Genomic DNA, 12,599 nt, shown 5'->3' with positions numbered 1-12,599 from the left:
TCTGGGCCGCTTATCTAAGAAAAGATGTGCAGGCATTGGAGAGGGTCCAAAGGAGGTTCACCAGAACAATCCCAGGGCATGCCCTTTTCTCACTGTTACCTTCAGGTAGGAGGTACAGAAGCCTGAGGGCACACACTCAACAATTCAGGAACAGCTTCTTCCTTTCTGCCATCCGATTCCAAAATGGACATTGAATCTTTGGACACCACCTCACTTTTTTTTAAATATACAGTATTTATGTTTTTGCACTTTTTTTAATCTACTCAACATAAATCTTTATTTCTTATTATTAATTTTATTGTATTTATTATTTTTTTTCTGCTAGATTATGTATTGCATTAAACTGCTGCTGCTAAGTTAACAAATTTAACATCACTTGCCGGTGATAATAAAACCGATTCTGAATGAAAGTGTGAATGTATGAGACGTGTTTGATGGCTCTGGGGCTGTACTCACTGGAGTTTAGAAGAATTGGTGGTGGTGGGGGGGGGAATCTCATTAAAATTTATCAAATATTGAAAGGCTAAGACATAGTCGATGTGGAGAGGATGCTGCCTATAGTGAGGGAGACTAGGATGAGAGGGCACAGCCTGATAACTGAAGGACGCCCATTTAGGACAGAGATGATGAGGAATTTCTTTAACGAGAAGGTGTTTAATCTGAGGAATTCATTGCCACGGACAATTGATCAGGTCAGTCCACTGGGTAAATTTAAAGCAGAGGTTGATAGGTTCTTGATTAATTAGGACATCTAAAGGTTACAGGGAGAAGGCAGAAGAAGGGAGTTGAGAGGAAGAATAAATCAGTTATGATGAAATGGCGGAGAAGAGTCAATGGGTCAAGTGGCCTAATTCTGCTATATCTTATGTTTTTTTAAAAACTGGTGATCCCCAGGACACTGAACTCCGAGTTCCCCTGTAACACAGGAATCACAACAACAGATCTCAGCCAACCATCCATAAAGTTAGCATCCCGTTACATTATTTTTAAATTTTAGTTAGTGTCCCCAGCTTTCACCTCTCAGAACTGACTTCCTACAATTCCCTTAGACTGTTCCCTGTTTTAAAGACAAACTGAATAGCACATTCCCAACTCATCATATTTAGTACTTCATTTAACATCTCACTCTAAATACTTAACAGTTTAAGAAGCTGCAAACAAATCAATAATCCAGAAGCATCACACAAGATGCCAGAGGGACTCAGAAAGTCAGGCATCATCTATAGGGAGAAATTGCCTAGAGATTCCAATTTTTCAAAGTACATTGATTATCAAAGTACGTACACTAGTGGTGGCCAACCCATCGATTGCGATTGACCGGTCGATCTTTAAGACTTTCCCAGTAGATCCCGAAAAAAATCAAAATTAAATACACAAATACTGTTCTAATGTGAGCATTATAAAAATAAGTAATACTAATTAGGATAATGGTAATATAGCAATACTTTCGCTACTGAAAGCTGTTTGTAAAGAGAGATTGTTTCCGGGTTGCGGGGGTTTAGTTCCGTTCTTTCTGCCCAGTGCGCATGTGTGTAGCTCCCCCACCATGAACTGCGTTTTCAGCGTAGCCTGTGCTGCATCAAAATGACCAATCAGATTAGATAAGAGTACAGACTGTCGCAAACATCAATATACAGCACTCACTCGTGAAGTCCTGACTGCATGGCGGAGGCTCCACGAAAGAAGGCGAAAATGTACAAATTCCATCCAGAATAGGAAGAGGAATTTCTATTTACCTTGGTGAAAGACAAGTGTGTATGTATGTTGTGCCACCAAACACAAGCACTGACTAAAAGAGGGAATCTGGAGTGGCACCTCAACACCAACCACCAGAAATTTAAAGACACCTACCCCCCAAAGAGCGCAATTCGTGCCAGGAAAGTTGAGGAGCTGAAATCAGGGTTGAAGGCCCAGCAATCGTTTTTCACAAAACCTGCTGCTCAAAATAAGGCTGCTATTGAAGCATCATTTCGTATAAGTCACCTTTTGGCTAAACACAAGAAGCCTTTTACAGATGGTGATTTATTCAAGGGAGCAATGGCCATTACCGCAGAGACTGTTTTTAATGACTTTAAAAACAAAAACGACACAGGTCAACTTATCTATGTGAAATTGCATCTTCACAGAGGAAAATTATTAAATATAAGTATGGGAGCTGTTATACTGACAGACACCTCACAGACTGTCTCAGACTGGCTATCTGTAGTTATGAGCCAAATTTCAGGGAACTAGCAGAAAGTATTCAGCCCCAGTCATCACACTGAGTGCAACAGTCAATTTTTATTCATTTATTTTTCTTGTTGAAATAAAATTAAATAATGAAACTTAGAATTCAAGGTGTGAAGTATTGTAATATTCTTAAAGAAAGACAGCTATGGCCTGCTTGATATGCTAGTTACAGTGTTTTCTTGTTTGAATTAATTTGAAAGTTTGACAAAAGTATTTTGTGTAATTCAAATACAATTGACCCAAATAAAAGACCTCAAATTGGAAGAACAATCTGAGCTGTTTTTTTTCTCTAAACGATTTAGTAGATAGATCTTGCCTTTCACTAAGGTCAAGGTCGGGGATCTTGGGCTTAAAAAGGTTGGTGACCACTACCGTACACCATATACAACCTTGAGATTAGTCTTCTTTCAGGCAGCCACAAATCACAAACACAATACAATTTACAAAATACCCCACATCACAAAGACAGTCATACATCCAATATTCAAGAAAGAACAAATTGTGCAAACAAATCAAAACAAGCAAACAAACAATCCACAGAACATGAATCGTAGAGTCCCTGAAAGCAAGTCCAAAGCCACATAGCCAGTTTAGCACTGTGGCCAGTCCAGGAGCCTGATGTCTGCAGGCTACCGCCAGAGCCAGGTTCAGCTCTGAAGTGAACGCCGATGACTGCAGTTTACAGCTGCAAAGTCAGTTCAGCACTGAAGCAAGCAAAGCCTCGCATAATGAGCTGAACACTGGTTAGTCCGCCACCCTCGGCCTCGACACCATAATCTTTTTAATCCGGCTCAGCACTTAAATCAGCCAAACATCAATTCATTGTTGGCTTTCAGATTCGGGACCTGCCACTTCAGTCGGACCCAAAGGTTCAGTCCACCCAAAAGCAAGCATTATGTCCTTTAGAGCCCAGCAGTGGTAACTCTTGTGTTTCTACTCATCTTCCTCCAGCAACTGTCTCCACCTTACACTTCTTTGTACCTCCACCACCTTGCTGTCTCTGTCCCTCTTCCCCCACCCCACCATCTTTATCTACCTCCATCTGTCATTCACCTGCCAAAGCCTCCCAGCTTCACCATACCTGGCACAACCAGTCATCTTACACTCCTCTTCCACCCACCAATCACATCAAACTCCTTTCTCACCATGCCCCTTATTTATTATGCCAAAAGCATTATTAATACACTGACAAATTTCACCATACACCCCGAGTTGCCCTATCTTATCCTCATATGCCTTGGACTTGACTGAGCCCTTTGAGTACCCAAGCCAACATGACAAAACCAGAAGACTGCAGCACACAGTGATTACACAAGGAGTACATCCCAAGTGTGCACATGTATTGATTTTGTGAGAAGGAAGTGTGAGAGGATAATTTTTTTAAAAAGGAAAATAAAGAAATGACAAATATGTAAAATAATTCATAGCCATCTTCACAGTAGAAGACAAAAATTACAAAAAAAATAGGAAATCAAAAGGAGAATGAAGAACAACCATTCTTGAGAGAAGAGGTACCCAGCAAATTAGTTGAGCTGATGTAAGTCCACTGGACATCCAGTGAACCTCAGCGACTTCTGGCTGGTGGCTAAAATCAAAGAAAACAACCAACTTTGTTAACCACACTTTTTCTTGCAAACAATTGCAAGCAATAGTCTGTACTTCCCTTTGGACTTGGAGGCATTTCAATGTGGTACAGCCGAGGTGAGGTGAGGCAATGCAACAGGGCGGTCGCCGAGAGTGAGAAAGACTTGAGATTTGATCGATTAAAGTGCCAGGCCGAATTGAAAAGGCCAAGTCCCGGCTGAATTGAGGCAGCGGGACCCAGGTCCCAATGTGTATTGACCTGATGACTGTACATCAGTTTAGGTGCCAGGCTAGATTTCAAAGGTCAGGGTGTCATGGCCTGAGCTGGATCAGCTCACTGCTCAACTCTGCACTAAACTAAGGGACTACGGGCAGACTCTCTTTGTGGACTTCAGTTCAGAACACTATATGCATGATTTGTTTTTCTTCCCCTCCATGTTTGTCGATCTTTTTCTTAAAAAATGAGTTCTTCTGGGTTTCTTTGTTTCATGCCTGCCTGTCAGGAGATTAATCTCAAGGTTGTATAATGTATACATACTTTGATAATATGTGTATCTTGAACTTCGAACAATGGCCTCCATCCCAAGGTTCTCAAGGAAGTGGTCACAGATATGGTGAACATACTAGTTCTCGTCTTCCTCAAGATCTTGACAAGAAAAAGTCCAATCATCATAAAAGAACACATTTGGTAAAGGCGCAAGGGATCATGTAGATAGTGTGCCTACCATTTGACATTAACAACAATACTACAATATATTGCCAAGGTTGTAACAATACTTTCAAAATCGTGATCGCATCAGCTTAAGTCAACATGGATTTATGAAAGGGTAATTGTATTTAACTGCATTCCTCAAGGTTGGAACTAGCAAGTGGACATCAGGAAATCAATGGCTGTTTTTGGACTTCTAAACACCAAAGTTATCCTTTTTTAAAAAATTACTTAGGATAATTTCCTAGCTTAAAGGACTGCTTAACTGAAGAAAAGCAGAATTGTTTTTAAATTTAAAGATATAAAACAGTAACAGACACTTCTGCCCCAGTGAGCTCACACTACCCAACTACACCCATGTGAACAATTAACCTAGGAACCAATACGTCTTTGGAATGTGGGAGGAAACAGAAACAGCTGGAGAAAACCCAAGCAGTCATGGCAAGGATGTACAAGTTCCTTATAAACAAGGAAGGGGCAGCTAGCATAGTGGTTAGCACAATGCCTTACAGTACAGGCAATCCAGGTTCAATCCCACAGCTACCTGTATGTTCTCCCCATGATTGCATGCATTTCCTCCAGGTGCTCCGGTTTCCTCCCACAGTCCAAAGACATACCAGCTGGCAGTTTAATTGGTCATTGTAAACAGTCCCATGATTAGGCTGGGATTAAATCGGGGAATTGCTGGGTGGCGTGGCTCAAAGGGCCATAAGAGCCTATTCCACACCATATCTCAATAAATAACTTGAACCTGTATCGCTGCTGTTAACTGCTACACTACTGTGCTGCCCATAAGATGAAGTGATGTTCACACAAGCAATCCATAACCGGTGATTTGATGAAGGGACTGGATGTTTTGTATAAAGATTGGCTGACATAAACAAGTCACAGGAAAGCAAATTGTGAAGAGGACACAGGATTTGCAAAGGGTATAAATAGGTTAAGTGATTGGGTCATAACAGGTAATGCATAATAACATTGGGTTTCTACTGCAATATGCAAAACAGAAAAACAAATTATTTAAATGGTACTAGATTATTTGATGTTGTTTATCCCTTATATCAAGAAAACAAAGCTACACCAAGTAAACAATAGGAATTCTGCAGATGCTGGAAATTCAAGCAACACACATCAAAGTTGCTGGTGAACGCAGCAGGCCAGGCAGCATCTCTAGGAAGAGGTGCAGTCGACATTTCAGGCTGAGACCATTCGTCAGGACTAACTGAAGGAAGAGTTAGTAAGAGATTTGAAAGTGGAAGGGGGAGGGGGAGATCCAAAATGATAGGAGAAGACAGGAGGGGGAGGGATGGAGCCAAGAGCTGGACAGGTGATAGGCAAAAGGGATATGAGAGGATTATGGGACAGGAGGTCCGGGAAAAAAGACAAGCGGGGGGGAACCCAGGGGATGGGTCAGGGGTATAGTCAGAGGGCCAGAGGGAGAAAAAGGAGTGAGAGAAAGAATGTGTGTATAAAAATAAGTAACAGATGGGGTACGAGGGGGAGGTGGGGCATTAGCAGAAGTTAGAGAAGTCGATGTTCATGCCATCAGGTTGGAGGCTACCCAGACGGAATATAAGGTGTTGTTCCTCCAACCTGAGTGTGGCTTCATCTTTACAGTAGAGGAGGCCGTGGATAGACATGTCAGAATGGGAATGGGATGTGGAATTAAAATGTGTGGCCACTAGGAGATCCTGTTTTCTCTGGCAGACAGAGCATAGGTGTTCAGCAAAGCGGTCTCCCAGTCTGCGTCCGGTCTCGCCAATATATAGAAGGACACATCGGAAGCACCGGACGCAGTACATCACCCCAGCCGACCCACAGGTGAAGTGTCGCCTCACCTGGAAGGACTGTCTGGGGCCCTGAATGGTGGTAAGGGAGGAAGTGTAAGGGCATGTGTAGCACTTGTTCCGCTTACAAGGATAAGTGCCAGGAGGGAGATCAGTGGGGAGGGATGGGGGGGGAACGAATGGACAAGGGAGTCACATAGGGAGCGATCCCTGCGGAAAGCGGGGGGGGGGGAGGGAAAGATGTGCTTAGTGGTGGGATCCCGTTGGAGGTGGCAGAAGTTACGGAGAATAATATGTTGGACCCGGAGGCTGATGGGGTGGTGGGTGAGGACCAGGGGAACCCTATTCCTAGTGGGGTGGCGGGAGGATGGAGTGAGAGCAGATGTACGTGAAATGGGGGAGATGTGTTTGAGAGCAGAGTTGATGGTGGAGGAAGGCAAGCCCCTTTCTTTAAAAAAGGAGGACATCTCCCTCGTCCTGAAATGAAAAGCCTCATCCTGAGAGCAGATGCGGCGGAGACGGAGGAATTGCAAGAAGGGGATGGCATTTTTGCAAGAGACAGGGTGAGAAGAGGAATAGTCCAGATAGCTGTGAGAGTCAGTAGGCTTATAGTAGACATCATTGGATAAGCTGTCTCCAGAGACAGAGACAGAAAGATCTAGAAAGGGGAGGGAGGTGTCGGAAATGGACCAGGTAAACTTGAGGGCAGGGTGAAAGTTGGAGGCAAAGTTAATAAAGTCAACGAGCTCAGCATGCGTGCAGGAAGCAGCGCCAATGCAGTCGTCGATGTAGCGAAGGAAAAGTGGGGGACAGATACCAGAATAGGCACAGAACATAGATTGTTCCACAAAGCCAACGAAAAGGCAGGCGTAGCTAGGACCCATACAGGTGCCCATAGCTACATCTTTAGTTTGGAGGAAGTGGGAGGAGCCAAAGGAGAAATTATTAAGAGTAAGGACTAATTCCGCTAGACGGAGCAGAGTGGTGGTAGAGGGGAACTGATTGGGTCTGGAATCCAAAAAGAAGCGGAGAGCTTTGAGACCTTCCTGATGGGGGATGGAAGTATATAGGGACTGGACATTCATGGTGAAAATAAAGCGGTGGGGGCCAGGGAACTTAAAATAATCGAAAAGTTTAAGAGCAGGAGAAGTGTAACTTAAAATCATCGAAAAGTAACACCAAGTAACCAGGAACTTCAATGGGATGTTGGTCTTTATTGCAAATAGGATGGAATACAAAAATTAAGTAACTGTGACAAAAATGCACAAAAAAATGGCAAGATCAAACACAGAATCAAAATCAGATTCATTGACACTGACATTTGTTGTGAAATTTGTTGTTTCGTAGTAAAAATACAGTGCAGAACAAAAGTTACTTGAAGTTACAAAAATAAACACCGAGGATAGAGAGTGTCAATAACTTTAAATTCCTCAGTGTTATTATTTCAGAGGACCTGCCTGTCCTGGGCCCAGCACCTCTAATTCCTCATGAGTCTGCAAAGGTTTGGCATGACATGCAAACTTTCCCAAACTTCTATAGATGTGCAGTGGAAAGTAAACTGACTGTCTATATCACAGATTGGTATAGATACACCAATGTCCTTAAACAGAAAATCCTTCAAAAATTAGTGGATACGGCCCAGTCCATTACGGTTAAGTCCTCCCCACCACTTAGCACATCTACACAAAACGTTGTCACAGGAAAGCATCATCCATCATCATCAGGGACCCCCACAACCCAAGACATGCTCTCTTCTTGCCGTTGCCATCCGGAAGAAGGTGCAAGTGCCTCAAAACTCACACCACCAGGTTCAGGAAAAGTTATTACGCCTAATCATCAGGCTCTTGAACCAGAAAGGATAACTTCATTAAAATGTTCCCATAACCCACGGACTCACTTTCAAATACTCTTCATCTCATGTTCTTGCTATTTATTGCTTATTTGTTTATTATTATCACTTCCTTCTTTTTCTATTTGCACAGTTTGTTGTCTATCGCACATTGGTTGAACACCCAAATTGTAATTACCAATCTGACTGTAGCTTCTGGAAAGGAGTTCGAGGATCAAGTTGCAGAGGCACAGATTTTGAAGCTTGTTGGTTAGTATTGAGGGGGGCGATGGTGTTGAATGTTGAGCTGTAACTGATAAACAACAGTCTGACATGTCACCTAAATGCTTCAAAGCAGAGTGGGAAACCAGAAGTTCCACCCACTGTAGGCCTGTGGGTGACTCGGGGAGGTAACCGCAGGGTTCAGTGCTGGGACCGCAGCTGTTTACAATATATATTAATGATTTAGATGAGGGAATTAAAAGTAACATTAGCAAATTTGCCAATGACACAAAGCTGCGTGGCAATGTGAAATGTGAGGAGGATGTTATGAGAATGCAAGGTGACTTGGACAGGCTGGGTGAGTGGGTAGATGCATGGCAGATGCAGTTTAATGTGGATAAATGTGAGGTTATCCACTTTGGTGGTAAGAACAGGAAGGCAGATTATTATCCAAATGGAGTCAAGTTAGGAAAAAGGGAAGTAGAACAAGATCTAGGTGTTCTTGTACATCAGTCACTGAAAGCAAGCATGCAAGTACAGCAGGCTGTGAAGAAAGCTAATGGCATGCTGGCCTTCATAACAAAGGGAATTGAGTATAAGAGCGAAGAGGTCCTTCTGCAGCTGTACAGGGCCCTGGTGAGACCACACCTGGAGTACTGTGTGCAGTTTTGGTCTCCAAATTTGAGGAAGGACATTCTTGCTATTGAGGGAGTGCAGCATAGGTTCACAAGGTTAATTCCCGGGACGGCGGGACTGTCATATGTCGAAAGATTGGAGTGACTGGGCTTGTATACTCTGGAATTTAGAAGGCTGAGAGGGGATCTTATTGAAACATATAAGATTATTAAGGGATTGGACACGCTGGAGGCAGGAAGCATGTTCCCACTGATGGGTGAGTCCAGAACCAGAGGCCACAGTTTAAGAATAAGGGGTAGGCCATTTAGAACGGAGTTGAGGAAAAACTTTTTCTCCCAGAGAGTGGTGGATGTATGGAATGCTGTGCCCCAGAAGGCTGTGGAGGCCAAGTCTCTGGATGCTTTCAAGAAAGAGATGGATAGAGCTCTCAAAGATAGCAGAATCAAAGGTTATGAGGATAAGGCAGGAACTGGATACTGACTGTGGATGATCAGCCATGATCACAGTGAATGGCAGTGCTGGCTCGAAGGGCCAAATGGCCCACTCCTGCACCTATTGTCTATTGTTGTGGCAGTAGGTAAACTGTATGATCATTGCTCGGGCAGGAGTCAATTTTAACCATGACCAACTTGTCACTGCGATTCATCACAGTATATCTGAGTACTGCTGGGCAGCAGTCTTTGAGGCAGCTCATCCCGGTCTCCTTGGGCACTGGCACAATTGTTGACCTTTCAAAGCAGGTGAGAATCTCCAACTACAGCAAGAGATTGAAAATGGCCTTGAACACTACAGCCAGTTACTTGACACCAATTTTCACTAACCTACCACGTCAAATTGGGGTCTGACACTTTGCAAGGATTCACCGTCATAAAAGATATCCTGACATTAGGCTCCTGAAACTTGTAGCATACTGAAGTTTCACTTGTTTGACTCCAGGAATTAAAGTCTTATTTTCTGAGGAGTCATACATCATGTAGACAAGGCCTACATCATCCAGAGTGTATAAAAGCATCAGGCAATTTCATCAGCAAATGCAAACTTCTTACAGGGGTTGATAGAGTAGGCGCTGCAAGGGCATGTCTGCTGGTGGAGGAATTTGGAACTGGAGGTTACTGTTACTGGATGAAGTGTCACTCTCTCAAGAATAAGACAAGGATGGATTTCTCCTCTCATTCCCAGAACAGGTTATTTACTATTTTCAAAACCAAATTAGATCTTATGAAATTCAAATGTTTCTGGTGCCCATGCACAAATTAAGGAGACCAATATCAGTCTTACAAAGTGGCAGAGAAGGCATGAAAGAGCATATACCTGCTCCTATGTCAGGTCCTTGTGTAATAACATGGTCAAGGAAATTAAAGCTAGAGAGCACATCTCCCCTGACTAACACTTGAATATCCACTATATAAAAGGAATGTATTTGTTACTTAATGGAGATTCTCTTCACTGCGAGGAATAGAGAAAATACTTGAGCATATGTTAAATTTGCATCATGGAAAACCATTAACAACTTTTAACTAGAATAATGGAAAGGAGTCTGAAAAAAAAGGATAAAAACTCATGAGCACCTGCATTCTTCATCTGACATTAATGACCACTGGATGACTGATTTGACAAACTAATGAGCAGTTTGCATCCCCCAAACTACATCCAGATTCTCCAACTCCAAAGCCTTCAGAATCCACAATTTGTTTCACCAAATGACAATCATGACTTCACAAACTACTACCCAAAACTTTTGGAATTAATATACATTTTATTACTCCAAAAACGTTTGCATCTTCAGGTAAACTTCATCAATATTTCTTCACGAAATTCATCTTTAAACTGATCTTGACACTGAACGAGCCAATTACCTATAGCCTCGTTAACTATAGAAAGTAATCGCATAAATATAAGTAATTGTTATGTTTCCATGAGAGTTTGAAGAACATTAAATGACTAGCTTCCACTTTCCAACTTTCACTTCCGAAATCCTTTCTATAAACCCACAGACAAGTAGCCTAACCTCTGCCTTTCTTTCATTTTTGGCCACGGAAAATACACAGCACACGGTGCTTAACTGACACACGATCTACTAAATTTTGATAGATCTATGCTTAAGTTTCGAGGTGCTCTGACTTGATGATTTTTAAAACTTTAGCCACTTTCCAAGCAGCGCCACAAAACTTAAAAGTCGCCCAACACGATCACCCTTAAGGCAGTGCACCTGAAGCCTGGTACCGAAGATCGGCTGGACCGCTGACCAGCGACACAGTCCGTGGGACCACTCGCTTCAGTCCGGCCCGGTCATCCACTAAACACGTCACTGACCTGCCTGGAACTTTGGAAACATTCCGCTTCCAAAACTGCTTCTTTCCGCCGTCACTTGTCATCTTTGCCATTGGAAGAAGCGTCCAGTCCCACCAAGTGCCGGACACAGGCGCAGCTGTCCCCTGACAACGACCATTCACATTTACTCCAGTCTACAGCCGCTTGGCTCACGGCTACAAGAGCGCCATGTTCCATTCCCAAGAAACATCTTTTCTATTGGCTTGAATTTCCAAGGTAACCGCCGCACCAATTAGACGCTGCCTTCTGTCAATGTTCCCATCTACGATCGGTGATGTCACAAAGTGGGCGGCCCGATTCGTGACGTCAGTGGGAATGTAGCTTTTCAAGGTTCCCGGTACGTTTGTCTTTATTGACAAACTGCTGTCATTAATTTCGTTTCCGCAATGTTGAGTAATACTACAACTAGGCGTCCAACTTCAGCACATACGAAACGTTGCATGAACTCAGCGGGTCAGACAGCATCTGTAGTCTGTAAAGAGAGTGTAGGGTCTCGACCTGAAACGTCGACGATTTCTCTCTCAGAGATGCTGCCCTGACCTGCTGAGTTCCCTACAATTTTGTGTATTGCTCCAGATTTCAGCATCTGCAGTCTCTTGTGTCTCCATTTCTGCTAGTCCACATAGACACGAGTGCAAAAGGTCCAAAGCTGAAGCCGATTTTGCTGATGATTTAATGAGTGCTTTCTGAATCTTTTGATGGGTTTGTGCAAATTGAACAATAATATAACTTTCTTCATTGATAGCCACTGATGTGGTGGTATTGGGTTTGCAGACCATGAAATTCTAAACTCAAACAAAGACCGTAAGCCCTATTGGATATAAATAGCCACAAGTACTCTCACTAAAGGGAAATTATATTGTAACTACCCAATGTTAAAAAGAAAATTTCACTTCCCTGTTTGTTCACCACAGTGAGTTTCATTGCCAATACCCACAATGCAAGTGGTAGGTCCTCTCCCAAACAAGCAGAAGTTTACTTCCAGTGAACAAAGTGATTTAAAACACAGTTCATTTGTTCTCAGCGATACATGTTTAAATTCAACAACAATCTTGAAACACATTTAAAACTCATAGTGGATTTCTATCTTAAACATTTCCAAATTACAAGCTATTTCTGACACAAAAACCATTTCCAAAACACAAATAATTTCTAAAAACATAAAGCACAAAGGATTAAGGATGTCCATAATAGTCATAGTCATAGTTTATTGATCCTGTGGGAAATTGGTTTTTGTTACAGTTGCACCATAAATAATAAATAGTAATAAAAC

General features: G+C 42.6%; 1 protein-coding gene across 3 annotated transcripts in view; it reads right to left on the bottom strand.

The window, feature by feature from the left end:
- Positions 1-11,548, bottom strand: part of tbc1d22a (TBC1 domain family, member 22a) — a 331,820-nt gene extending 320,272 nt beyond the window's left edge. Inside the window, exon 1 of one of the 3 annotated variants that reach the window (XM_063072582.1) lies at positions 11,309-11,548. In XM_063072582.1, the coding sequence (XP_062928652.1) occupies positions 11,309-11,379 (71 nt within the window). In that variant the 5' untranslated portion in view covers positions 11,380-11,548. The remainder of the gene's footprint in view (positions 1-11,308) is intronic. The other 2 variants (XM_063072580.1, XM_063072581.1) reach the window with 2 other exon arrangements.
- Positions 11,549-12,599: the final 1,051 nt, after the last annotated feature.

The sequence above is a fragment of the Mobula hypostoma genome, chromosome 20 (genome assembly GCF_963921235.1).
Source record: "Mobula hypostoma chromosome 20, sMobHyp1.1, whole genome shotgun sequence".
Taxonomy (NCBI): Eukaryota; Metazoa; Chordata; class Chondrichthyes; order Myliobatiformes; family Myliobatidae; genus Mobula; species Mobula hypostoma.
Note: the sequence above shows the minus strand (reverse complement) of the source record. Positions and strands in the feature narration are given on the sequence as shown.